The 27356-nt window shown below is 53.7% G+C and overlaps 1 protein-coding gene across 1 annotated transcript in view; it reads right to left on the minus strand.

Moving 5' to 3' along the window:
- Positions 1 to 1106: 1106 nt before the first annotated feature.
- PLXNA4 (plexin A4) overlaps positions 1107 to 27356 on the minus strand; it is a 353895-nt gene continuing 327645 nt past the window's right edge. The window contains exons 25-31 of the mRNA XM_012659563.1: positions 18158 to 18261; positions 17563 to 17662; positions 16190 to 16380; positions 15173 to 15342; positions 10989 to 11201; positions 3318 to 3468; positions 1107 to 1202 (exon numbers count right to left, since the gene is read on the minus strand). Of these exons, the coding sequence (XP_012515017.1) occupies positions 1107 to 1202; positions 3318 to 3468; positions 10989 to 11201; positions 15173 to 15342; positions 16190 to 16380; positions 17563 to 17662; positions 18158 to 18261 (1025 nt within the window). The remainder of the gene's footprint in view (positions 1203 to 3317; positions 3469 to 10988; positions 11202 to 15172; positions 15343 to 16189; positions 16381 to 17562; positions 17663 to 18157; positions 18262 to 27356) is intronic.

Raw genomic sequence — 27356 nt, forward strand, 5'->3', positions numbered from 1 at the left:
ACCAGATCCTTCAGGGGGAACAGGCACGGGGCTGTCGGGCCAGCCACTATGGAGTTGTCAGGAAGGATGGTAGGGATGGAGCCATGGAGACGGCTGGAGGTAGAATCTCCTGGATGCACCCTGCATTTCACGCTGACCCTTGATGAGGGTGACAAAGGAGGGTGGAGATAGATGCTTTCTCTAGACAGCACTTGGGGCTCTGGCAATGAACTAGACCTATGACTGTGGTTGGGACTCATTTGAATTTGGGGGTGAATGGAACACAACAATTCTGCTTCCAGAGTAGATGCAACTCTATTTCCTTTTCTCCCACTCCGTGTGACATTTCTGCTGCTATGAGCCAGATTAGAAGGTTGGGAGCACGTCCATGATGGAATGCAAATACTATTCTTCCTCCTGCCTGGCTTTCCACAAGTGAGGGAGAAATCTGGGCAGGCAGTTCCCCCTGGACACTTGGAGGGGGACAGGAGGCCTCTGGATGCCAACTCGGCAGGTGAGAGGCAGCCCCGAGGGGACCTCCGACTCCTCACGTGTGCCCTGCTCTAGCTGTCTGCAGGAGGTGTGGCCTCTTCTCACAGCTGCAAAGCGACCAGACCACTGACCAACCCCTCGGAGAGGGAATTGTGGGGAGGGAGAGCCAGGTGGTGTCTTCCCAGTGCAGATAATACTGAGCTCACTGCCTCTTCCCTGGGCCAAGGTTCGGGCCAAAGCGGGGGCTCCTGAAGTGGAAGATGAAGTAGCAGCACAGAAACGTCCTCTGTCCCTGGCTCCCCGTCATGTTTGGGCCCTGCTGCTGACGTGCGGGTCAGGAGCGGCTGGGGCAGAGCCCCTCTGATACCCTGTGGCCAGCTCCCTCGCGATGGGCCTGCACATCCCTGGACTAACTGGGGGCCAGTGGCTTGGTCCAGTCGCGTTGGCAAAGCAACTAGAAGAGAAGGGACCCAGGAAGGAGGGAGAAACAAAGAGGCAGAGAGAGAGAAAGAGACAGCGCTGCTCAGGGGATGCTGCTGATGCCAGTCGGAACTTGCACTTGGTAAAGATGATAATCTAGACTGAGGCACGGCTTGGTGTGTCCCCCCTCCAGGGTGGCCCTGGAAGGACGGTTCTCAGCTGTCTAAGCTCATGAGGGTTATGACTTGTTCTAGTTTGTAGGCCAGTTTCTGCTTCCCACACTGGTCGTCGTGGTCCAGAGGTCCAAGGATCTGTTGAAGGGCCAAGAACGGGGAGGTTACTAGTTTGTGTGTATCTGCTTGTGTTCTTAGGGGGCATGCAGACAGCGTGGATGTGGTCAATGGCTGGAAAGACATGGGCATGTGCATATGCACACATGACAGCACCGGGTAAGTTGGTGGCCTGGGCAACATGGATGGGGAGGTATGGGAGGCACTTGGGCTTGGGGTGCAGTGTGTGGGCACCCACATGGCAGTAAGCACAGGATGCCAGCACACACATCAGCATGTCTGAGTGACTGTGTATTCTATTGCTTGCAAAAGATGGTGTCTTTGTTGAAGACGCCTGTGCCAAAATGCTACAGTTACCTGCAGGTTCAACAGCAGAGAGTTCCATATCTGATGGAAAGGTGTGGCACTCAGTGACTAGCGGGAAAGTGATTTCGTGGATATTAAGACATCCCACCCCTCCTTCCAAAGAAGAAAACCTTCCCCATCAGCTCCCTGAGGCCTGAAATTCCACATTTTAGAAAGTCATTTGGCTTAACTTTGCCTATTAAAAAACAAACATCCCTAGAAAAGTAAGGCCGTAAGCTTTACTGGTCATAAACACTTAATGGGTGATGTCGACCAAAGCCTTTTCTGAGGTCAGACGCTTGGTGGAGGACAATGACAGCCAGCAGCTGTGGCCCATGATGGAAAACGTGCTGGAATTTGACTCAAACTCAGGCAACGTAGGATTGAATAAAGACTCTGCCTGTTTCTAGCCGAGTGATCTGGGGCAAAATAGGTAACCTCTCTGAACCCTGTTTCCTCATCTGTAAAACGGAGGAACTACTAGTGCACCTCCAGCAGAGAGGACAGAGTCTGATAACAGCTGTGGGCACCTTTAGCACCAAGCCTGTGCCAGAGAGCCACTGGCCAAGCAGGGGTGGGAGGATCCTACTAGTGTTGGGGTCTGAGAGGCCAGGGGTAAAGGAGAAGAGGGAGAGGAGGTTAAGAGAAGGCTGAAGGCTCGAGGAAGGCTCCCAGGGCTTTGTCCTTCATGACCCAGTTAATGTAATTTCAATTGGGGAGACCAAGATAGAGCTGGCCAACTTTTGAGATGGGCTAGCCTAGAGCCATCATTAATGGGCACCGTTGTTTCATAAAGACAGGACATCTTAACGCCAAGAGTAGACAAGTGTATTACTTGTGTAGTCCCTTGTGGACTAAGGGACAGTCCTTTCCAATATGAGGCTGCTGTAATCTATACCATGCTTACTACCTTGCCTTGCCACAGGCAGGTGGAAACCTTGCCCTAGACCAGTCCTGGTTGCAGACTCACATCAGGGGTCCCTCCCCCAAGGGCTTCCCTTTGACTTGAGGGTCACGGAATCAGCCTGCTGGGGTTGCTTCTTTCCCCTGAGTCCCCAGACTCCTCCCAGTGGCGAGGCCGTGAGGAAGTAGAGAGCCCAGGGCACTGGTCTTAGCTCCTCTTACTACTTCCATGTGGAAAAGGGGGGCTTTGCTGCTGCTCAGATGTAGGAAATCTGGATTCTGAAGCCACTAGTCTAAGCTGCACAGCCAAACAAAACCATCCCATAGCCAAGAACACTCCCATTCCTTTGTGCTGGCCAGAAGGAAGGCAGTGTATACAGTGACCATTACCGCAGGTGGGGTTTTCCACCTAGGGAACACAACGGCTGAAAACACGTTCTACCCCCTTTCGTTCTGTGCTAGGCGGTCTCATTGTTTCACTGCTGTTCTGTTCTGTCTGTTTCATTCCATCCTGTACCACACCATTCCATAGAGCCTGCCCATGGGGACGGAGAGTGCTTATTTAAAGAGAATTAGTTCAGAGAGAGAAATGGAAGAAATAAAAAAGAGGGAATAGCAGGGGAGAAAATAAGCACAAAAAGAGAAAAAAATGAAAGAAACAGATATTTATCTATCTGAGAAGAACAGGGATAAATGCAGCATTTACAGACTGGAGGGTTTCTAGCATCACGGTCTTTGCAGCACAGTCCCTGAGTCCTGGCGGTACAGAGTCTCCCCAGCGGGGTGGGGGGTATCTAGGGGGTTGTTCTTGTACATGAAGCCATGCAAGGTTGTCTCTGATCTCTGCCCCCTTCCTTCCCAACAGGCCCCAAGCAGGGCAGCGCTCACCTCCTCGCTGTATTTGCCCACGTAGGAGAAGATCTCCGAGAGTGCACTCATGGTGTTGAACTCGTTCATGTGCATCCGGGACTGCTCGGCCAGGTATGCGTTCATGTCCTGGTCGCTGATGGCCGGCATCTTCCCGATGTCTGAGTAATACCTGCCGGGGGATGGAGGAGGAAGAAGCTGGAGTTGTGCACATGGAGTAGAGAGGAGAGATGGAAACTCCCAGCACCGGGTCTGGGGCCACAGGCCCAACTTGCACTCCTGGTAGTGGCTGCCTGTGCCTTGGCCACCTGGGGACCATGGTGATCTCCCTCCCATCTGGGCTCCTGGGTCTGGCCCAGGAAGAACCCTCTGTGGCTCTGGATGCAGGAGGCAGAGGGCAGGGGTTTGGGAAGTGGCCAAGACATGGTCGGGGGGTGGACAGGACAGGGACCAGGAGTGAGAGGGGCTCCGCCTCGTGCATCTGCATTGCTCCCAGCTGCCGCGCAGAGTAGTCCAGACCCCCTCTAACGCCCACAGACACAGGAGGTCTCCTCCAGCAGGGCCCAAAGGCTCTTCCAAGCAGTTGCTCTTCCCTGATGTCCTCTGTTCTCTGGGGGCTAAATGGGACAGAGCAGAGCTGGGGCCACTGGGGAAGAGAGACTGGCAGAAGGCAATCCGTCACTGTCACTTGCAGCTGTGCACTGCTGTCAACTGGTTAATTAGATGCCAGCATTTACATTTTTAATTTCTGCAATTTGACATTTAATGCACCAAACCCCAACTCTCCCGCCAGAGGGGAGTTGTGCAGTTTCCTAATGAGGAAACTAAAGGCCTCCGTGCCCCAAAGACAGCCACTTCTCACCCTCTCCCGTGCACTTTCGGGTTTGCAGACTACATGAAAGAGAACAGGTCACGGCAAAGACAGAGAGGCCTCGGCAAACCCTTGCGGCAGCTCAGCCCAGCCCACACTGCGTCCCCATGGCTGCCATGCTGGGGAAGGCTTGCCTGGGAGCCCAGAATCAGGAAGGGTGGGTAGGGGGACAGTCTCCAGGGTGGGGATTAGGATAAGCCCAGTGAGACGCCTAGACACCCAGCTTAGGGAGAGGCACTCACTCTCTGGCTGTGCTGGTGACAGACCCTGGGAGTTCTCAGCACTCAGGGCTTAACTGGAGGCTCTGGAACAGTCTTCCTGCACCCAACCCTCTGTTTGCCTGGCCACATCCCTCATTGCAATGAGCAGGACTCCATCAGTCCCAGGCTATTTCCCCGACCTCTGCCTGTCCCCACTGGCGCCCAGGGTTTGGGTGAGAGGCTGGTAGTGGTGGTACTCCCATGATGCCTGGGCATCAGCTCGAGGGCCTGCAGTAAAATGACAGCTCAATTTGCCACCAGAGCTTTGCTGGGCTGGAGAGGGGTCGGCTGGCCGCCTGCTCTGGGCCGTCGCTGTGCTGGGATTGCAGACCTGTCGTTCCATCTCGAAAACAGGGAGGCAGAGGGAGGATTGAAACCTGGAGTCCCCAGCAAGGGAAGGTGCGTCTGAGGGGACTCCCGCGGCCCTCAGGAACCCAGCCACACACTGGACACCGTGCCAACTGCTCTGTTGAACTGGTAGCATTTTGGCCAGGCAGGAAGTCTCGGCCCACGACACATTGCTGTGACAAGTAACAAGGATAGAGCTTAATGACATGGCCTTTCTCAGAGCAGCCGGCGGCTCAGACGAGGCTGCCCCACTCCTCCGTCCCATGTGGGCTGGTGTCCTCCAGTGTCTCCCTCTCCTCTGCCCCTTCCTCATCTTCTGAGCCACTGGGGCCTTTGTTCCTTGTCACGTTTCATTTTGGTGTCTCTGCTCTCTTCGAGGCCTGTGATTCACCCCAAAACACATCTCAGGTACCTCAATGCACAGGGTTCTGAGCAATTTAGTGGCATTCCAGGTATAAAAGTTCCAGCGAGAGACTCGATTCATTGGCACTATTGCTGGAATGCCATAAATGCCAACGTTCCATTTTATAGTGGGAGACCAGAGACTTCCGCAGTGGCTCTCAACCTTGCCACTCCCAAGGAGACCTGTGCCATTGTTCCCTCAGGGATCCCACGTCTGCCAAGCAAGATACGTTTGTCAAGTAAAGGGTTCTCCTCGCAGATTGTGTTGGCGAAAAACATGAATGACCTCACTCACTTTTGGTCTCAGGGCCAGCAGCTGGCCAGGCAGCTCTGATAACACGGGTGGGTCTGAAGCTTTCTCTGTCACCTGTAGACAATCAGAGCCTCTGACCAGCATGAAAAACCCAGGTTCCCACTGAGAGGACATAGCTGTCATCAGAAGCAAAGAGGCCTGCGGTTCCTGTTGCCTGCCCATGAAACTTTTCACAGTAGATGGATGGTTCTGCTGGGCTTTTTGCCATCAGTGCCAGGGCTCCTACTGCTGCCTTTAGGGTCCCCAAGGGATACGGGAAACCAGGCTAGGGACCACAGTGAAGGGACCCACCCCTGGAAACAACAGATGCCCATACTCTGTCCCTTTGCAATGGCTTGCCTCATGGCAGGGTACACAAGCCCAGTCCTTTTCTCCAAAGAGAATACCGAGAAAGTATGTGTGTGTGTGAGAAAGAGAGACAGAGAGAGGTTGGCTAGGGAGGTTGAGAGTGGAATGGGGGTTCATCTCATCCAGAGGCAGCACTGACGTGCCTCTCCTGGACACGTCGCTCTCTCTCACGGTGAGGTCAGGTCTGCAAGGAGCAGCTCTGTTTCTTTCCTGTTGCCTTCGCACTGACAAGGCTGGGGCGGACCAGTGCCAGTCTGTGGCCAGATTTTAGCCCATAGGTGGGCCAACTACGTGACTTCAACTTCAGCAAGTTCTAAGTCAGCTGAGCTGAGTGGCCACAGACAGCCCTATGCTGACACTCTAGCCTGTTTTTGACCCCAGCCCTGCCTGGTGCTAGGGCTCTCTGCAGGGCTTTGCTGACACTGCCTTGACCTCTGCTGCTCCCCTCCAGGGTTCTGCCCACCCCACCCCCTAGCCAGCACCCTTGAGCCTGATAACAACCCCGCGTGGCAGTCCCTCTGCCGTGTGCGCAACTGATTCCTTCTTGCTCTTCCTCTTCTGGCTTCTGTCCTGGGCTCCTCCACTGAGAGGCCTTATTGATCACAAAGAATGTGATTCAGCCCTGTTAACGAACTTCGAACAAGTGTTCCCATCAGCTGGCTGAGCAGTGAGGCAGGGGAAGGTCAGCCTGGGCCGACCTTCAAGTTCAAGCCCTGTACTTGAACTTGCTCCCATGGGATTTCTGCCTGCAGGTGAGTCCACCTTCAGAAGGAACTGGTGCCCCGAAAGTCCCCCAGGAGTCCCTTGACTGGCCAGGGCTGAGGCGGGGCTGGGTCGCCCCACTGGCCGTGCCCAGCTCTCCTTGCGGAGTTTGCTCACACCAGGTAGGTTGCCAGGACCTCTGGGCCCCGACATCAGGCCTCTGGCAGCTGCCATAAAGGGCAGGGCCCAGAGAGCTGGATCCTCCATTGCGGGCCGGTCTGCGGTGTCTCACGTTTGTGGACTCCTGTTGTGGGGGCGATGCAGGCAGAAAGCCCGGGCCTGGGGTGGGGTGGGGAGCCTCTCATCTCTGCCTTGGGTATAGCCCTCCAGTGATTGAGAAGATGGTCTCCAATGCCCTAACCTCTTTGCAAAGAACAAAGTGTTGGCATTCCTCCAAACGCCTTGAAGTGCAAGATATTCTGAGCTGATGCTCTGATGTCCCCAACACTCACCTTCCAAGACCCTGCACAAAAGTCTTCTCCCCTGTGAATCACTGGCCGATCCCTCCAGGCCCAGCGGAATGAGAGCCTTCCCCTCGAGCCCCCAACACGACAGCACATGGTGCCCAACGAGCACCTGCCAGTGGGGACAGGATCAAGTCCCATATGTCCCAGTGCCCAGTACACCCATGATGGGTACCGTAAATCTCTGACCCACGGATTAATTAATATGTTAATGAAACGTCTATACCTCACCTCTAGTATTGCTCCCAGGGGCAGCTGTCGCAGTTTTATATATTTGACTGGATAGTTTCCTTAGGAAGCATATTTAAATATTTAAAATTCTTAATCTTTCTCATGCCATGGTGCACATGGTAGATGGCATTCAAACGCGTGGCACAGCCCAAGCCCCGCTGGCCACTGCAAGTCCACTCTGCTCATTTCCTCCCTGGGAAAGCCAACTGGCGGCAAGTGAGTGAGATCAGCATTGCTACAGGGATGACCTTGAAGCTCTTCCAAGTTAAAATCAGAGGAAATCACTACTGAGCATGCAAATTTACTGCTACTGACCATGACACACCAATTCATGGTGACAACACAACTGAGTTCTGCTCTGTGAGATGAGTGTGGCAGTTAACTGTTAATGGGAAACCAAGAGACTCTTCTCCTCTTCTCTAGATTTGGCCACAAGCAAAAGTACAAATTCGTGGATGGAGGCAGTGAAGACTGGGAGTCCACCGTGGGGCCACAGACCACTAGCATTACAAGGTATCTGCAGGCAGGAGTGGGCTGGGGGGATAGGTGGGAGGGTGGTGGGAGGGAGGACGAGTGGCAGGACAGGTGGAAAGACAGACAGGAGAACAGATGACAGGATGGGTGGGAGACTAGATGGGAGGGTGGTGGGAGAGAGGACTAGTAGGAGGACAGGTGGGAGAATAGATGGGAGGATGGGAAAATAGATGGGAAGACGGATGGGAGGACAGGTAGGAGGACAGGTGAAAGGATGGGTCACAGGACAAGTGGGAGGACGGCTGGAAGAATAGACGAGAGGATGGGGAATAGATGGGAGGATGGGTGAGAGAATGGGTAGGAGACTAGATAGGAGAACAGGAGGGAGGATGGTTGAGAAGCTAGATGGGAGGATGGGTAGGAGGACAAGTGGGAGAATAGATGGGAGGACAGGAGAATAGATGGGAAGATGGATAGGAGGACAGGTGGGAGGATAGGTGGGAGGATGGGTGGAAGGACAGGTGGAAGGATGGGTGGGAAGACAGTAGAAGGATGGGTGGGAAGACAGTAGAAGGATGGGTGGGAAGACAGTAGAAGGATGAGTAGATAAAGAATTCTAGGAGACACCAGCTAGCACAGGTGCTGATAGAATCATCTATGCTTCTCAACAGACAGTGAATCTTCCTGAATTCACTTGCTTTCCTTTTGCATCCACTCTGAAGAGAAGGCCAGCAGGGTATATCCCATTTCGTAGCTGTGTGGTGCAGAAGGCCTTCCCCAAATGTGTGCACGGCACACTGCACAGCCGAGAGTTCGGGGCAGCTGTCTGCATGCTCGCAGCACCAAGGCGGCACGTTCAGAAGTGGGCAAGCCCTGGCTGCAGGAGGAGGGCACTCCACCGTCATTCTTCTGAACTGGAGGCTGCCGGTGCCCTTGGAAGGGGAGGTGGGAGATCAGGCTCACTGTGGGCCCTGGGCGAGCTCTGCCCTGCCAGACTCACTCTCCCCTCCAGGGAGCCAGAGGAGCTTGAAGCCCGCCTCCTTGGGGAGTGGGAGTGAACTTGACCATTTATCACCAAAGGAAGAAGCACTCTGGGTTGACCTCCACCCCTATCCACGCTGTTTTCTCGATCCCTCTGGCTTTGCACCCTCATCCCGAAATGAGAGGAGAAAGGATTTGGGACCTCGATCAAGTGAAAGATGACTTTCCTGAGAGTGCCAGTGGTTGCTAAGAGACTAGTGGGATAAGAAATGGAAACCATCGGACCACTCCTAAAAATAACCAAACGGACGAGGTTTACTTGTGACCCGTGACAGCTGCGTGGCACAGATCTCATCGAGCAGTGAGCGGAAGGCAGACCAATTGCCTGGCACGTTCATCCATCTCACCTCCGCCCACCCAGCCGTGTTCCAGGGAAGTGTCCTCTATGCAGATGCCTCATAAACGTCCCCAGCCCTCCTCATGCCTGGCTCCTCCCCCGCTGCCAGGGGCTGCATCACAGTGACACTGTGGCAGTGCAGGGGTAACCCACGGCTCAGCTGCTGCCTCCTGCCCCTCTCTCTTTGCTGAGGGGGTGGCTGTCCACACAGGAGGGCTCACTCCTGGCAGCTCTGTTGTCAGAAGAATGAGCCACTGTCTACATAGCAGGAGGTGAGAGCCTCTCTCGGGGACTCAGACTTAATCAGACACGGGGACAAAAAAGTTAGCTCTCTCCCTGACAGCCAACATGGCACGTCCACCACATACATCAGCAGAAGGGAGAAGAGGATATCAAAGAACAGAGGGGGGGAGGGAAAACAAAATTAAACCCTTTTAGTGAAACTATTCCACTCAGGCAGCCAGAATTCCACTATCTCATAGTTATTCCCCCTGCACGAGGGAAGGCAGTTTTCAAGTATAGACATGGAGACTGTCTCTCTGCCATGCGCAAAATGATACAGTTCATTTTGTCTTCAGTCACCAAGTGGAGAACAATTTCTGGTCTCTTTACTCTTAAAAAAGGCACCAAACTTAAGCCTCCAACTATGTTTCCTATATACTTAAGCTACTTGGAAAAAAGAAAGAAAGGGAGTCTAATTCTAAAAGCAGGACTGCCATGTAGAGTTGTGCAGGTTGTTCACTGCACAAAAGTACTTGGACAAGAGGGTGAGCAGGGGCTGGCAACTAGCTCATCTCATCGTTTAGCAAACCACTCGCCCTGGTGTGGGGTTATATCCTACCGTAGGAAGAAGCACCTTCCTTAATTCACATAGGGGTACCATATGGCTTGGCAGAGAGAGGCCCTATCTGAAATCATCACAAAGAGTAGAAAAGAGATTTGGAAATCAGCTAAGAGGCTTGGAATCTAGTTTCATCTTGGCCACTTACATCATCTTGGGCTGACTACTTAGCCATTCTGTATGTATATTTCTTCATCTTCACAGGCATAAAAAGAGGTTATAATTCCTGTCCTCTTACATTACAGGGCTACTGTTACGAATGAATGAATGAACGAATAAATAAATAAATACAGTTTGAGTCAGTTTCTTAGCTCAGGTACTTGGCATATGGAGCTGATACGGCCCACTAGCGTTCTTTACTGTGACTTAGCACTGAGTGAGCACTGCTCCGGGGAAAGCCCAGCTCTAGAGCTTACCGGTGGCCCTTTAGTCATGGCATTTGTGAGTCCTTGTGGTTTGAGCATGGGCAGAGTGGCTGAGGCAACACTGCAAGACCCAGGGCATTCAGAGCTCCTTGCATGAGAGTTCAGGGGCAGGGACAGTGAGAAACTGTTCGGAGAGTGACAATGACATCCCACAGAATGCTGGGAACTGCCAGACAGAGAGAGCACAGGGGTAGAGACCTCTAGCCTTTCTACAGCCAGACATTGTTTGGTCCCTTGAAGTCCTAAGATCACAGGTTTTTTTAAAATTTATTTTTGTGGGGTGGGGATTAGAGCCAGGAGCCATGTCTCCTTCCTGGGCCTAGAAGGCATTTCAGCCACTGAGGCCTGGGGCCTGCCACGCAGGGAAGCAGAGCATGCGGCAACCTCTGGCCACATGTCCCAGTGCTCGTTTCAGCAGACAGCACCACCGGGGTCGTGGGGTGGGTGGGAGGTACAGCAGCAGGATCAGGCTCTGTGAATGACCAGTCTGGAAGCGCCAGCTCACTTTTCAGGGGGAAGGGACCTTTCATCAGGGCAAGGTGACTAATTCGCATGCTCCCTGGCACAGCACTCACCGCTCCACCCAGTTCTTGTAGCTGGGGATGTCCTTGGCATAGAGCAGCTTGTTGGAGGGTGAGTCCTTGCCCAGCCGGTGCTCCGACGTGGAGCAGGAGTCCATGAAGGTCTGCGCCACCACGGACAGGCAGGCGTCCGTGATGCTGTTCTTGTGGATGTCGAACACGAACTGTGGGTTTTTGATCATGTTCACCCAAAACCGCAGGGGCAGGCTGCGTGGAGAGAAGCAGCAGGTGGTCAGAGGAACTAGCAGAGCTCAGGAGCCTCCTCTATGCTGGGGACGGGAGGGAAGCTGGGTCTGCAGGGCCCCAATCTGCCTTCCAGAAAAATGAGGGTCAGCGAGGTTGAATAATTCACTCAGACTACACTGGCAGGTACTGGAGAGGGTGTGACGCCAGGCCCTGACTGCAGGCTCATAATCTCCCCTCTGGCAGAGGCGGCGGCCACGACGTATGCTGTAAAGGGGAATTTCTGTCTCTGGTCCGCTGTCTGCCCCCGTGCCTGACACAAGGAGCAAACTTTAAGGAATCGCCTGACTCTAGGCCTCATGTCTGACTCTCTGTCACCCACCGTGTGACGTAGCAGAAGCCACACGCTTCCCCTCTGCCTGGTCCTGTAGCTTATTCCTGTGGGGGAAGGCCCTGGGCTGTGTTTCCATGTAGAAAACTGATTTTTCATCTCCAAGCTGGTGCACTTAAAAACCCACATTCGCCCACCTTGCCTGCCCCCTTGTGTTCCATCCTCCCCCTCCCCCTTCTCCCAGTGAGCACCTGCTGCCCGCCAGGAGCGATGCTGGCAACTGGGCACGCGGCTGTGAATAGGACACCCCTCTGCCCTCAGGAAGCCTGCAATTTGGTGGGTTTCTGGAGAAGTCAGACATGGAACCCAATACATGCTCAGAGATCCATGGGTGCTAGCACCAGGGAGCGTGTGGGCTTCAACGCGGACCCAGGGAGGCATCGGGTCTACCCAGAGGCAGAGTCCAGAAAGCCTTCCCAGAGTGGCACTTGGTGGTCGGAGTTTTCAAACACGCAGAGGTGGTCTTAGTTGGGGGAGGACTGGAGGCAGGGGTGCACCTGCTGCAGGAGGCCGTCAGCATACACGACGGTCAAAGGGGGAGACTGCGCAGTGCGGTCTCGTGTTGCAAGTCTGTCGCTACAAAGAGTCCGGGGCATCGGGAGAAACCGCCCCCTGCCCGCTTTGGCTGCACCTCTCCCTGCTGATTCTCCCATCCGTGGTTCCGTCCAGCCTGGCGAGCCGCAGTGGGGGCCGGACGGGCCTGTGCCACGCAAGGGATCGCTTATTCCCTCCCCTCTGCTCCCGCTTCTGCCTCCCGCCATTTCCCCTGGTGTTTTATTGTCGTTTGGGTGGTGGTTCTCGCTGTTGGTAACAGTCATAATGTTCGTTATGTGTTTGGCTTGCCTCTTAGAACTTAAACTCTCTGAATTACATTATTTCAATAGAGCGAGTACAGTATTTCTATACTTGTTGTATCTCCCAGCAGTCGGTACGAACAAGCAGCAAATGCTATAAATACAAGACCTAGCATTCAAGATTACTGATCAATCGACAAGTATTTATTAAGTTCCTACAAAGTGTGCAGCGCAGGGCTAAGGCAGGCAGCACTGAGATGCGACCATATTTAGTGGCACTGGCTTCATCATTGGAAATCCAGAAAAGGAGGTAATGGGACAGCGTCCCAGGGCAGCTCAGAGAGCCACAGCACAGGGTGAAAGCTGCAGTCACGCCAGGTGCCCAGCCTTCTTGAAGGGGAGACTACGACAGCTGGGCTCAGAGCCCGGGATGAAGGACCCACAATTTCCCAGTTAATGTTAAGTCTCTGCCCACATATTCCTGTTTTTCCAGAAGTGCCACCCCGCATAGGGACACACTGGGATCCACATTCCCACCACTTCTGTTTCTCCCTTGCACTCCCGGTTCCTTAAGCCAACAGTGATGATGACAGACACAGGAAGAGAGAAGCCACCACACCCACTGGAGGCTTCTGCCTAATGAAACATTAGCATATTATTAACATTAGTGGTGGCACTAATCTCTGGCTGATTGCAGCCACTCAGGCTAAATGAGCAGGAGGTTTATTTAAAAGAGAAAAGGTAGGGAGCTTGGAAGAAGGGGGTGGGGAGAGGGTGGGGTACACCTTGAGCCAGGAATAAAAAAACAATCTCTTTTCAATCAGGGACAATTAACTCCAAGTCAATATGCAAATCTCAAGATTCCCAGACTGACTGTCTCTTGCCCAGGCTAGCAAGGATCCCGTCAGGGTCAGGGGACGTGTCCTTTGATGAGAGACCGTGAGCACAGGATGGCTGTCTGCTTCCTGGGATTTCCTTCACCTGGGCCTGGATTCTTTGTGACGACACCTGAGTCCCTGCAAGAGCTGGCTTAACAGGAGGATCTGGCTTCCCCCCAGGACATTATGGCATCCTTGGAGGTGGCCTTACCCTGGCAGGAGGGATGGGCTGAAAACAAACGGTTTGGATACCATTTTAGGTGGTATTCCTGGCACAGGCTACTAAGAGCATGTAGAAACGATTTGGAAAGACCCAGCTCTCCCTGGCCGGGACCAAGATAAGGTCTGGGCAGAGCATTTCTTACATCCCAGAGGCTGCTGACACTCAACCAGGGTAGTAAGTGGGCAGACGCCCTGACAGAGAAGCAGGTTGGGTAGGCCAGGGACACGCCCCTCGGAAGAGCTCCTGAGAGTCACGCTAAGAAGACTGGGAGAGTTAAGTGCATCTTACCCAGAGGCAGGCACTGAGAGAGACCAGATCCTGCTGGGCCTCCAAAGGAGGACATCGCTTCACCTGTGTTATTGACCCGAGTGGGGAATCTGGATTTTGAGTCTTATCTCAGAGAGGTTACAAGAACCCCAGCATGGAAGGTCTTCCCTCATCAAGAGTTAACGTGGGAGCAAACCCCACTCTTCAGTGCTGCAGTCCAAACCTCTGTTCCTGCCTGATGTTCCAGGGTCAGCAGAGATAGCACCCTTCCTCAGGTAAGGAGCTAGGGCACGCTACGTTGAATAAAGTTTGACTGCCATAGCCTGACTTCTGCCTTCACCTGTGCTTTGCTTTGGGGCCTGGGGCCGGCTGGCAGGGTGCCTGGCGGAGCCCTAGCGCCTTGCCAGTCCTAGCAGTGGTAGGTGCTGGGCAGCAGGCCCATGCTGCCTGGGAAGGACAATCAGGGAAAGAACAACCTGGGACGGCACCATGTAAAAGCTGCACGGAGGCAATTCTGGAACCAAGGGCTACATCCAAGCCAGCTTTGCCCGGGGTAGAGCTCTCAACCAGAGACCACCATGGCCCTGCTGCTCATCAATATCTACTGAGTCTCAGCTTTGCAAGGTTCCATCCCAAGTGCTAAATACTGATGTTTAACCTTGCAATCTCAACCTGAAATACAAATCACTCGCAGATGAAGGGAAGCATGATACAGGTTAAAAGGAGAAAGGGGACCGGAGGGGGGACACCTAGAGTGTCAGTTGGTACTTGGAGAATCCTGTCGTCTCAAAGGAAGACAAAGAAGTTAAGGGCAGATCTTTTCTCCAAACAGAGTTTGGAAAAGAAGCGTGTTGGAAGAGAAGACAGTAGTTCCTTGAATAGAAGAGAAATGCCCCTTTTCACCTAGATGACTCCTGCGTGTGCTTCAGAACTCTTCCTGGGACTCGCTGTTGGACCTTGCCCTTCTCCGATGCAGCCGCACACAACACATCTCCTATCGCAGCCTTTGCCTCTCCGCCCAGACAGCGACTTCCTTGCCTTTTACTCCTGTCTGTCAGCTCTCCGAGGGCAGAGGCCATGTGTGATTAGTCTACAATCCTCAGTGTCTGGCATGATGTCAGGCACCCAGGAGGTACCCGGATGGGAGACTGCCCTGGCTATGACAGTTGGCAAATTATTTCTTGCTCATTTAGCGGTCCAGTAAATGTTTGTTAATGGACTAAGTGACTGATAGGAAAAAAAAAATGATTCACAGATTTGACTAGAGGGGAGTGAGAGAGGGCAGGAGGGCCAGAGGATGAGCCTGCTTGGACGCCCTGCTGAGGGGGTGGCCTCCCGCCCGCCCTCCTCCCCAAGGCCTGCAGTCCCACCACCCCTGGCTTGGGCTGGGCGGGCTGAGTCACTCGCCCCTGCTGGTGTGCCCAGGTCCTCCCATCACTCACCAGTTGCTCTTCCAGGTGTGGCGCACGTGCGGGTCGTGAATGCCATGCTTGTCCGCCTGCTCATCCAGGAAGTCAAACATGTACTTTATAGCCAGGGGCAGGGCGGAGCCGCGGTGCGCCGTGCTGAAGATGGTCTCGAAGAGGTCATCCACAAACTTCTGCAGCGTGCCCTGGGGAGGGAGGACACGGTCAGACGCAGCTCGACCCACAAGGCTCTGAGGACGGGTTTTAAAACCTGCCTCACAGACTGGGGCCGGGGAGGACAGTGTACAGCCTGCCCTGCGTGGGTGACATTGGGTAAGTCCTGTATTACATCTTTCCCCCCCTTTCATCTGTCTCTCACAGCTTTACATCTATCCTGCGCATGGAAAATAGATCCAACACTCACGACTGGACCCGAGTAAGTTTTCCTCTGCCAACAACACGGTTTGGTTTAACACCCTCTGGCGGTGTTATTTTAGCACTTTTCCCAAATGCTAATGAACACTCACTTGGTCAGAGCAGACAAACACAATCTGCTGGTTTTGTTTGGGCATTATTCATACTGGCTAATGACAGTTACTCATTTGGCTCTGCAGAGAGCAGAGCTGAGCCCAGTCTCGGGAGTGAAAGACTAGAACTGTGGGCACGAAACGTCCCCAGAACCAGGATTAGAAATGGAGCCTGTGTAGTCACGGATGGAGCCCTGACTTCCACCCCTGGAGACTGTATATGATACCCCAGAGAAGAAGGCATGGTGGAAGAACGTGAAAAGTTAGAGTCTCAGTATTTGAGACAGGGCATAGACAGGGGGATCAGATTGCACACCAACACCGATGTATCTGTAGGGTTTGCCTGGATCACTGGGTTAAGAAGGATTCTGAGGTTCAGTGCTGGGACTGGTCAGCAGTGCCTGCCAGGGTAGATGACAGAGTAGGCACCAGCCCAAACACTAGCTACTGGCCAGCCCTGGCATTTCTGCGGGCTGATGAAGGCCATAGCCATGGGCTCCCTGTACCCTGTTCTCAAGTCCGATACCTTAGTGGCCAGGAGCCGTGTCAGATAGATTTCGGACACCATCTTGCTCCCCCGGTCACCCTCTTTCTGGTCTCCGTGCTCGTGGTTCTTCACCAGATGCCACATCTTGACTCCGCTCTCCAGGTCAGGAGTGATCATAGGCGTTCGTGAGCGGAGGCTGTCAGGGCTGCCCGTGTACCGGATCATGTTTTCTGCCGGGACAAGGACCGCCCCCCAACGTGTGTGAGGCCACGCCGCCTTGGCCCGCTACCTCACGAGGCAGCCCTTGCTGCAGCCGAGCCCAACCCCTGTCTGATCCTTGCTGCCATTTGCTGGCGCTGTCACCTTGCCTTGGTACAGTCCCTGAAACTGGGCTGCCTTTCCTGCTACCTCCAGGAAACTACCTGTGGTTTATCCACCCACTCCGATCTCCCCTCCCTCCTGTACTTTGCGATGTGTATGCCCTTAATTATTCAATTTGTGAAAATATAAGCTCGTACTGTCTTTATACTTTTCCTTGTATGAGTTCTCAAGTCATGTCTCTGGACGTGTTCTGTGTGGCCACTCAAGTACACACGTGAGAGCAGTAGCCTGTCTCCCTTAATGAAGGTTGACCAGGGAGTAAGCGCCCAGTCCGCTCACTTTCATCCTCTCGGGCCTGGGCCAACCCTTCCCATTTATTTGCTGAAGCTCCTGCCAGTGTCTTTGAGGTGTAGTGAAATGAAAATTGAGCAAGAAGGAAAGATGATGGTCCTACTGTGTGCAGGCACCGTTCTATGTATTCATCTATTTAGTATTCTCAATGATCCTGCAAAGTTAGCAGTTTTTTCAATCCCTGTTTTGCTGGCAAGAAAACCAAAGCTCATGGTGGTCAGACGACTGGCCGCAGAGCACACGGGCGGTGGCAGAACAGGGCTCCTTCCGGGCCTCTCCCCCGTGTCCAGCACCCTTGCCCTCCGCCGCAGGGCCTCAGACCCGGGTCTGTGCCTTAGCTCCACTGCGTGATCACAGAGTGACTTTTACAAGTCATTTAGCCTCTGTGTATCTGAGTTATAATTTACTAATCTGCATAATCAGGGGAAATAATAATTATTTAATTCACCGGATTGTTATGAACATGATGTAAGATAATAACTATCACATAAGGGAAAGCATGTTATAGAATCTAAGACACTCGCGAAGGTGGGATTTTTTTCTTTTGCTCGTGGAGGAAAGTTCTGCTCGTGCACCAGAGTGGCCGGCGGGAACCAGGAGCCTCTTACCCCACCTGGCCCTCCCTTCTGATGCTCAGTCTGCCTGACCCACCCTCTTCCCCTCCCAGGCGCTGCTGCCTTGGAGCTGTGCCGCCAGCGTGACGACACCCCGGCCCCCAAGGACATTCAATGAGCTCTCACCATATTTGCTCGCTGAGGTCCTTGAGACTGTGGAGTTGTTCACTGTGTTATAGGCTGTCACCTGCTTGGACACTAAAGCCACCACAGAACCATCTGGCACCTACAGGGAAAAGGCTTCTAAGGACCTGGGCATAGCAACTCTGCCACCCCAGGAAATAAGGACGAGTTAGGATTAACTTGGTTCTAAGGGGCAATGGGTGCCTTGCTGGAGAACTAGGGGACTTCGGAGGCTGTCAGCTTCCCTTTGAGCAAAACAAGACACAGATCTGAGTGCTGAATGATATTCTGAGCTCCTCTGGCAGTCTCAACCCCAGTGCTTCCCTGGGAGATCACCCAGAGGAACCTCTAAAGAGGGCCTGTCCTTGGGGACTCTCTGTGCCCACACCCTGTGGGACATGTGCACATCAGCACGCTATCTCCAAACAGGTCAAGGCTCCCTGGTTTCTTAGCTGGGTGACATCCATTTCCCCTGGGTCACTAAGGCAACATGAAGTGCTGGTGAAGAATGGATTTGGGGCTTGGCGTATAGCCTTGGGGAGACCCTGTTATTCCAGGGCGGAGACTTCCAGCTCCTCCCCGCCCACGTTCACCTCACCTGGTAGTGGGCCAGGGTGTTCAGCCGCTTCCAGTCATTCTCGATCTTGGTGGTGATGTCTTCATCCTGCAGAATCATCCTCGCCCCGCTTCCCTGTCGCCACTCTGTAGGGAGAGTGGTGGCATCTCAGAGAGGCCCTCTGGCCTCTCCTAGGGGGACCCTTGGGACCCCTGCACAGGTGCCTACACAGCACCTTCTCAAGGGTGCACCCACAGACAGACAAGAGCTAACACGTGCTCCTGTGAAAGGGGGTACAGAAGCTCTCAACTCAGAGGAAGCCTGAGTTCCCCTTCTGGCTCTGATCCCCACAGACTATATGATACAAATGGGGTGAGCATCACCTGTCCTCCCCTGCCCACCTGTTTTCTGTGAGTGGCCACATCTGTGCGAAGTAGATGCTCAGCAAATGTCGGCTGAATGAATGAGGCATGTAACAAAGCACTGAGCAGTGAACAAAGCACCGAGCAAGGACATGGCGGCATCGTCACTATGGCACAGCTCATCTGCTCGATTGTAAGGACGTAGAGCTGGGGAAACCAAGGCTGCAGGCTCAGTCTCTGCACGCCCCTGTGCCTGTTCCAGGGCTGACTCCCGCCCTCTGCAGCTGGCAGGTGAGTCTTGTCAGGGTGATTAAGTGAAGGTGTACGGAAAAATCAGCAAAACCCATTCTCAGGCTCAGTAACACCCCCATCCTCACAAAGTTGTGGATGGTACAAACTTTGTCATCTATCCAACACCTAATTAGTTGATGTAGAGATGCACTTACATCCCACGCTGTTCTCATGGGCCCAAACACCTGCAACATGTGGGGCTCACTGACGGATCACGCATGGGGAAACAGGAGACCGTTTCTCATCAACCAAATCTCCACTGCCATACTTCGTATGAACCTCGTGTAGAGGGGAAAGTGCACATTCCAATCTCAGAATGCACACACATGCAAACCCATGTGCACTTCAGACACACATCAGCTCTCCTGCACGTCCACGCACATGTATGCGCACGTGCACACACACACACCATTCTCATGGACACAAACCAGAAAGGAAAAACAGCCTCTTAAATTCAAATGCAACATGTGTTCCAGCCAGCAAGCCAGAATCTGGTTTCCAGGCAGCCAGGATCCTGCCCAGTGCCTCACAGATGCTTATATTATTAATGCTTCTGAAACATGCAAAGAGTGCTTGTTCAGAATGCGGGTAGGTGCTGGGACGAGTTGCCCGGCTGTCCCTGCCTGACCTGCCAGGGATCATTCCTGTGGCCTACAGAGACACGTTTTCAGATTCCCTAGCTTGTCTCCCTCCTACCAAGGCTGGGCTGTGGGTCCATAACCAGCCACGTTTGTGGCACAGAGAGCACTGAGTCCTCCAGCATTGTGCATTTGATGTGGCCTGTGCTGCTTGTCCCCATTTCATCGATAGCAAAATGATCCAGAAAGAGAGAAGCTTGCCCTTAGGAGTAGCAGAGATGCTCCTAAAATCCAAGTCCTTTGCCTATGGTCCCTGGGGCTTCCCTAGTTTAGAGCTTAGCGTAGCAGCAGGCAAAGGAATGAAAACATAAGGATGATCTGCGTGCTCACCAAACTGGAGAAGTCTCTGGGGACATCGCTTAGGCCTGTTGATGCAGCTGAAATTGCTCGTGGTGATTAGGACCTGGGGCAGTTAAGGTAATAGGGAAAGGGGAGATGCTCTACTGAGGCACCTGGTCACCAGGGGTGTGTTTGCTATTGTGCTGTTTTGTTTCTTGTGTTTTGTTTTGCTTTTTATTTTAGGTAGGTATGCATGTATTTTCCAGTGACGAGAGCAAAGGAAGAGGGACATTTTCAAGCTGCTCATACGGTTGATAAGCTGTGCAGTCAGATCCTGGGGAAGGCCAGCCTGGGTGGAGGTATGTGGCAGCGGGTCCCCTGCTTGCATGGTGCATGGCACCCGGTTAAGCCAGAGGCTGTGTGGGGGCTGGTGGGGGTGGGTGTGGACAGCAGCACAGAGACAGCTTCAGGGCACGCCACAGAAAACAATCAGCATTCCCCTTGCTGGGATGGGGAGAAGGACGAGATGGACTAAGCTCTGGACACTTAAGCCCACCAGCAGGGCCCCAAGGGAGTCTCCTCCATGGTGCGATGTGCAGCCCACGCAGCCGCACTCAACACCCCTGGCTCTGAGTCATGTCCCGTGATTATGGGAGCAACTGAGAGTCAGTCTGCCTCCATGCCCCCATCTGAAAAAGCAGTGCAGAGAATGGCCTTGTCTCCCCAGGGTAGCCAAGGGATGACAGATCGTCCTTGAAAACGGTGCTGCTAGATGCCTACCAGCAGGGCTGGGACACAGAAAGCACTTAGTAAGTCTTTATCAAATGAATGAACTAGTAGAACAAACGAATGAATGAGTGAAGGGGAACAGTGAGTGATTGATGGGGCTCATTTTCCAAGAAGTTAAAGGGGGATCTCCTGCCTGTATGTTTGTGTCCCATCAGGCAGATAGTGGCTATGGTTAGCGGTGAACTGCAAGGTTCTCTGTTAGCAACCAGGACAAAAGATGATCTGAACTGAGAAGCACAGCCAGGCGCGTCCACTGCCAGAAAGGAGTACGTTCTTAAATCAGCATCTTTCATTCCTCCAGTTTTACAACTGGGAAAACGAAAACCCCAGGTTGGGGAGATGGAACCAGGGACCATCATCTCCAGGCACCACCTGTCCGGCGAGCCAGATGAATCCCCTTCCACTGGCACTCACTGGGCTCCTCCTCCCTGCCAGGCACTGGGCTGGATCATCAGGATGCAAAGACAGATAAGGAAAGTCCTGTGCTCTGGGTGTTCTTGGTGGGGAAGGCACTGCAGTATGGCGCCTGCCACTTAAGGGCCAACCTCGTGTCAGGGAGCGTGGGGGAGGGACAGTGATGGCTGGACGCAAACCCTGAACTGTAGCCAGACCGTGATGCTGGCGGGTAGCTGCCTCCACTCAACCTCATACTTGGAGCTCTAAGAGTCCCAGCAGGCCACTGGCAGTTTTCCTCGGCTGTGCACTTCCCTTTCCACCAAGTCCAGTTGTGCTTATGGGGGGGCCACGTGCTTCCCTCCCAGACGAGACTACCACAGGGGTGCTGTGCACTGGGCGGTAGGGGACGTGCACAGCAGGCAGGAAACACACTCGTCACTGACACCAATGTTGGCCACAGGTTCAAGGGCTCAAGAAGAAGCTTCCTGGGTGTGCTCATCCTACAGTCCCTCTGGCCCAGCCCCCTGCCTCTGATGGGGGTACAGTGGGAGGCTAGCAGGTAGCAACTGTTGTCTTTTTGGCAATTATCTCAAAAAGGTAGGAATGTTCCCCAAATACCAATATCATATTGATATTTCGATAGTGAGGTGGAATCAAGAACACTTAGCCTTGCTTTTAGATCTCTCAAGCCTGTTATGTTTGTTACCTCTTATACAGAAAAATTGTTATTTGCATTTATCTGAAATATCAAGAAAGGTAAAATAAAAAACAAAACAAACCATGAGGTTCTGTGCCTCTGCTTTCTGCAGACTCATCACAGGATATCTCAAGATGATCAAACGGTAGACACGGGCTCAGCTTTCTGGAATATTCTTGTACACTTCATGACCTCTGCTTAACAGAGGTATGAGCCACTGAACTCTGCTCAGTAAAACACGGACCAGGAAAGGCCAAGGTCAAGGGCCAAAGTAGATAGCTTCTCCCCACTCCAAGAGCAGTGCCCTCTCCCAGCCCCCTGCTGTGGGGGTCACAGACCCTCGCCCCCACCACAGGAGGGAAAGACCCCAAGGGCAGGCCGGGTCAGCTGGGCTGGGGCAGGCCTGCTACTTTTGGACGTGAAGGACAGTCTCTGGTCCCTTCCGCAGTTGTGAGTCTGGTTAGATCAGCCCCACGACGCCCTACAGTGAGGGCTGTGTCTAATTTTGTGCTCTGTTGCATGTTCAATGTATGCTTAGTTTTAACAACAGTAATGAAAATAAATAGAACCCAGGTCTCCTAATCCCTGGTGCAGCATTCTTTTCACCAGATGGGCTCCTTCTGTCTTGCCTATAAAACACCCCTAAAAATATCTCCCTTTTGAGTGCACACATTGCTTTGTGCGAGGTGACCACGTAAGAACAGCCCAGGGGCAATGTCGTGGCTCAGCCAGTGGCCAGCATCCCCCAGGTGAATGCTGAGCCTCCCGGACACTTTTCGCCTGCCCTTGGGGCACAGCGAGAGGCTGGAAAGCACCAAGGCACCCAATGATGCAAGGCGCCCATCTCGGTGGTGGCTGAAATGAATCCTGGGACAGTGTGACTCCTCACAGACACCCTCTTCTACACACCAGTACCCCTATAGCCCCACCTAACAAGAGCCATCTCCTGTGGCATGTTCAAGACCCAGGTCCGGAAAGCCTGCTAGTGCCACATGCACTCACTCATCAAGCAGCATTTACGGCGGCCCCGCTGTGCCGGATGCTGTTCCAGCCGAACCAGGCAATGGAATAAGGAACGAGCCCTTCCGAGAGCCTGTGGTCGGGGCTAAGTGGGCACAAGGGGAGGAGAGGCTGTGGGAGCTGGGCGGGAAAGGCTGCCCAGCTGAGCTGTGAAAGATGGGTGGGCATTTGTTGACGGGTTGTGGGGGACGAGTGTCCTGGTGCAAAGGTGGCACTTGTGCAGTGCTTCTATGGATCCATGAGAATGCGTCCTCGTGGGAGCAGGTTGAAAGGAAAGGCTAGAGAAGTGCGTGGAGGTCAGGAACTGAGTTAAGACAGGCCCAGCGTGCCACGCCAAGGTGTCTGTGGCTGAGCTGAGGGCCGCAGACACGAGGGTGGAGAAGGAGGGGACGGGGTTGGAGGGACATGCAGGCAGGGAGCCCTGCCAGACACAGCGCCTTGGTCCAAGGCAGAGTGGCAGCAAGGCCTGAGCTGAGGCAGAACGCGGGGGTGTGGGTCTCGGCGATGTTCAGGAAACGGGCCAGGTCTTGCTTGGAGAGTCTCCGGGAAGGGGAGGTGGGAGTGACGTGGCGTGCCTCCACGCTCGCGAGAAGGCACCTTCCTGCCAGCAGGAAGCTGGGCATAGAAGAGGGAAGGGACCCTCTGCAGGCCTGGAAGGAGACCCTGGCACTGAGGACATGGCTGGCCTGGCTCTTGGAGAGTCCCCTACCCATCAACAGGTGCTACGCCAAAGGGCGAACCCTCCCCAGGGGGCATAGTGCCTCGCTAGCTACGGCCCTCATGGTGTGGAGTGCAGGGGGGCACATGGGCACCCCCCCACACACAGACACGGACACACACACACACCCCACATTTTATCCCACGCTGGGACCCTGCCAGCTTTGCAACAACCCCTGTCCAGTCTTCCTATGGCCGTCTCTCCTCAGACCCGCCACAGGAAGCTTCAGGAAGGGCTGAGGCAGAGAGGTGGGGGAGGAAGCAGACACCCACCAGGCTGGGCAGAGCCAGCGGAACCAACCTGCATGACACATATGGGACCGACGGCACAGCCAGGCACCTGTACTTCCACCCCAGGCCACCTTGCCTCAGCATGGGGGCTCTCCCCAGCAGCCCACACCAACCCACAAAGGGCCCACTCCACCTCCACGCCAGGGGCCCAGCAGGGGGCCGTAGGAGACATGATTCTCCTGCTCTGCAGACCTGTCAGCAGAGGAGACACAAGGGGACACCGGGCTGAGAGCCCTGAGACCCCCAACACCTGGCCACTCTGCAGTGCTGTGGGCAGGTGCCAGAGGGGAGCTGGGAGAGGCCCTGAGAGGACCAGAGCATGACTGCTAGGAAGGCCAGAATATTGACCCAGGAGCACGAGAGCTGGCCATCTCAAAATGTTTTCTTGGAAAAAAAAATAATAATTTTATTGTGGCAGCAAATTCTCAAATATAAAATGATTGCACTATGACACCTGATGCTTTATAAAAGAAATTCCTAAATAGGCGTGCGTCATTTGCATCTAAGGCACGAGGTCTCTGTAAACTGTAAGGCGCTCTGCACTATTAGTCATTGCTATTTGGGGGTATCTGGAAAGGCACAGGCAACAGGAAGGCTGTACCCTGCTTTCTGATTTAAGAGAGACGAGCTGGAGCTTAATAGATGGTCTTGAATATGGAACACAGGACTCTGGCATCACTCCAGGCGGTGTGGGTCAAAGAAGAGTTAAAAAGGCAGGTGGTGTCGGTGGGAAGGACGAAAGGTGACCCTGGCATTCATATGCATGGAACCAAGAGAAAATTGCTAGCTCTGACCTCTGTCGCAGCAGCTCTGCCCGGCAGCCCTGTGCCCCGCTCCAGGCACCGAGCACAAAGGACAGACACACTCACAATCCAATTTGTTACATTTCCACCTTCCAGGGAGAGAGGGAGGTGAAATAAAAAAGAAAGAAAAATCCCATTATCTTTATCTGTCCTTCCCATCAGGTGCAGTGGAAAATGCAAACCGGGGAGACAGCTGCTGTGAACTCTTTATATTTCCCTCAGAAGATAGTGTATCTTTTTATTGCCTACAGGAATTACTTATTTGAAAAAATATATCCTTTCAGCTCGACTTGAGCGGCAAGACAGGGAGAGGGTGGTGGAGTCCTGAGGGCTATTGATAGAGCATTTGCATTAAACCAGAGGAATCTCTGGAGGTCACAGGCAGGAGCAGAGGGAAGAAGAAACTGCAGGCTGCAGAGGAGACCTGTGCATAGGGAGCGGCCATTCTCTCCGCCTCCCTGCTGTGTGGCCCAGGCCCAGGCACTTGCCCTCTCTGAGATAGAGATTCTCCATCTGTGCAGGGGACAGAGTGGCACCAATTGTTTCCTCTGGGGAGCGAAAGGAGGAGACCAAAGAATCCCTTAGCTCAGATAGAAAAATGTCCTGCCTCTGTTACTATGCTGAGAAAGGAGGAACTTCTCCCAGTCATGCTGGTACCCCCGGGCCTGGCTCGGAGCTTGTCACGAAGTAGGCTCGTGTGATATGTTTGCTGAAGAGTTCAGTGATGCAAGCAGGAACCCACCCTGCCACATAGCTGTGGGCAGAAAGGAACATATACCTGGTGGGAATGTGGTGAGCTGAGAGCTTTACAATAAGGGGTTAATAAATGAAATAAGCAATACGCCAGGGGCTGGCTAACTTATAGCTACATAGTTGAAGTGTTACACTGAAAGAATAGTCTTTTGTCTAATAAGTGCCATCTGCTTCTGTAACCCTGATTGCAGCTTGCTTTGAGGATTGTAATCTGTGAGGGCAACTATGCCCTGTGACCTTGTATCTTGCAACCCAGACTTCACTCCCCGCTTTTGTTCCCTGAACACCTGCCCTATGTCACGTAGCCTCCCTCAAAAATAGTATAAAACCCTCGTAGAAACTTGAGATGGTGCCATCCTCTCGTACTGCTTTTATGCGGGCGGAGGTGGTCGCTGGCCAGCTAATAAAGACTCTCAATTTGGCTCCATTGAATTCTCCTGTGGTCTGTTCGCACCCTCCACACTACAACAGGACAGTCTCATGTGCAGCAGAGCAGGTGCCACCCAGGCGCTGTGCGTTGAGAACCCCGGCACAGTCCCAACGCCTGTCCTGCGACTGCTTTCCCTCCCCAGAGTCCAGGAGCCGGCAGTGAAGGTGGGACCTGTGTGCTTCACTTTGGTTCCTGTGATGGTTAATTCTATGTGTCGACTTGGCTGGGCCACAGTGCCCAGATATTTGGCCCCACATTATTCTAGATGTTTCTGTGAGGGTATCATTATAGGAGACCCACATTGAAATCAGGGTGGGTTTTGAGTAAAGCAGATCACTCTCCATAATGGGGGCCCATCCGATCAGCTGAAGGCCTGCATAGAACAGAAGCCGGGCCTCCCCCAAGACAGGGGGCATTCTGCCAGCAAATGGCCTTGGACTTGAACTGCAGCATCAGCTCCTCCCTGGGGCTCCAGCCTCTCGGCCCACCCTGCAGATTGTGGACTTACCAGCCTCCATAGTCATGTGGTCAGTTCCTTAAAATGAATCTCTGTGTGTGTGTGTGTGTGTGTGTGTGTGTGTGTGTGTGTGTGTGTGTGTGTGTGTGTGTACACACATCCTGTTAGTTCTCTGGCAAACCCTTGCTGACACAGTTTCCATCTTGCTTCTTCAATGCCTGGACAAGTCTGGAGAGGGGTGGAGGGAGAGCAGTGGGGGAGCGCCAAAGAGCGGCAAGGAGCAGTGCATAGAGGCGTTCACACAGAGCAGTTGGGCAAGGGCAGGGGCCCAGAGCCCAGCAAGGGAGGGGACTGGGCTGGATTTACTTGGGACAGTGACAGGGGTGGCTCAACATGTCTTTGCTTCCTTCTGAGCTGGCCTGGGATGGGTGGTCCTGCCTTGCCAGGGGCTGGGCGTCAGGGGAGGGCAGACCATTGTCTTTGCCCCATGCCCTCAACCCTGGAGGAGGGTCGTGGGAGGGGGAGACGGCAGGGGTGGGGACTTGGCTGTCTGCCTCTGCCCAGCACATGGCCGAGTGGGTACTCTCTGTGCCCTGTGCTGTGCGCCCCTTCTGCATAGATTAATTTTTGATAATAATCGCACCTTACATTTGTAAATTGCTCTCAGGCTTTCCAAGCACTTTTACCAAACCATAGGAACAACTTCCTTGCCTCCCTTCCCTCTCCCCTTGGGGACCGTGAGTGAAATAGTGCGGAAAAAGCATTTGGGTCTCTGAGGAGGCCCATTTTCCGTGTTATGTCATCTGACTTTGGTAGGAAGAAGCCCAGCTTTGGGGGCAGCTCCAAACTCTGGCTTTAGCAGGAAAAAAAGGAAATTTCTCAGAAGAGCACTCATCCCAGTGGGGCAGGGAAACCTTTCTGAGCAGCTCAGGACGAGGCCTCTCCTCAGTGGGATGTGGCCTGAGGCTCAGCCCGGCTGAGGTCTCTCCTCTTTTCCTATCCCCTTTATCCGGCCCTGCTGTGGGGCCTTGTTCCTCCAGGGGTGGCCCCAGCAGCACGTGTGACAGCAGAGGAAGCCCCTCTGTTCTCTCGGGCACCTGAAGCGTGAGCAGTCAGGGAAGCAGGTGGCCTTTCCCTGGCTGGTGCAGCCTCTAGCTCAGGAGAGCCCTTGGCCAGCCCTGGTGGCTGAGCAGCTCTCGGGTTTAGTCACTCATGGTGGCTGGCAGGAAGCACCTGTGGCTGCTTTGGTGGCTGCAGCCTCCACTCCAGGTGGTTTGTGACTACGGCTGCAGGAGGCTTTGCATCTTCTCATTAAAGA

Source organism: Propithecus coquereli, unplaced genomic scaffold, assembly GCF_000956105.1.
Source record: "Propithecus coquereli isolate 6110/MARCELLA unplaced genomic scaffold, Pcoq_1.0 Scaffold620, whole genome shotgun sequence".
In the NCBI taxonomy this organism is placed as follows: Eukaryota; Metazoa; Chordata; class Mammalia; order Primates; family Indriidae; genus Propithecus; species Propithecus coquereli.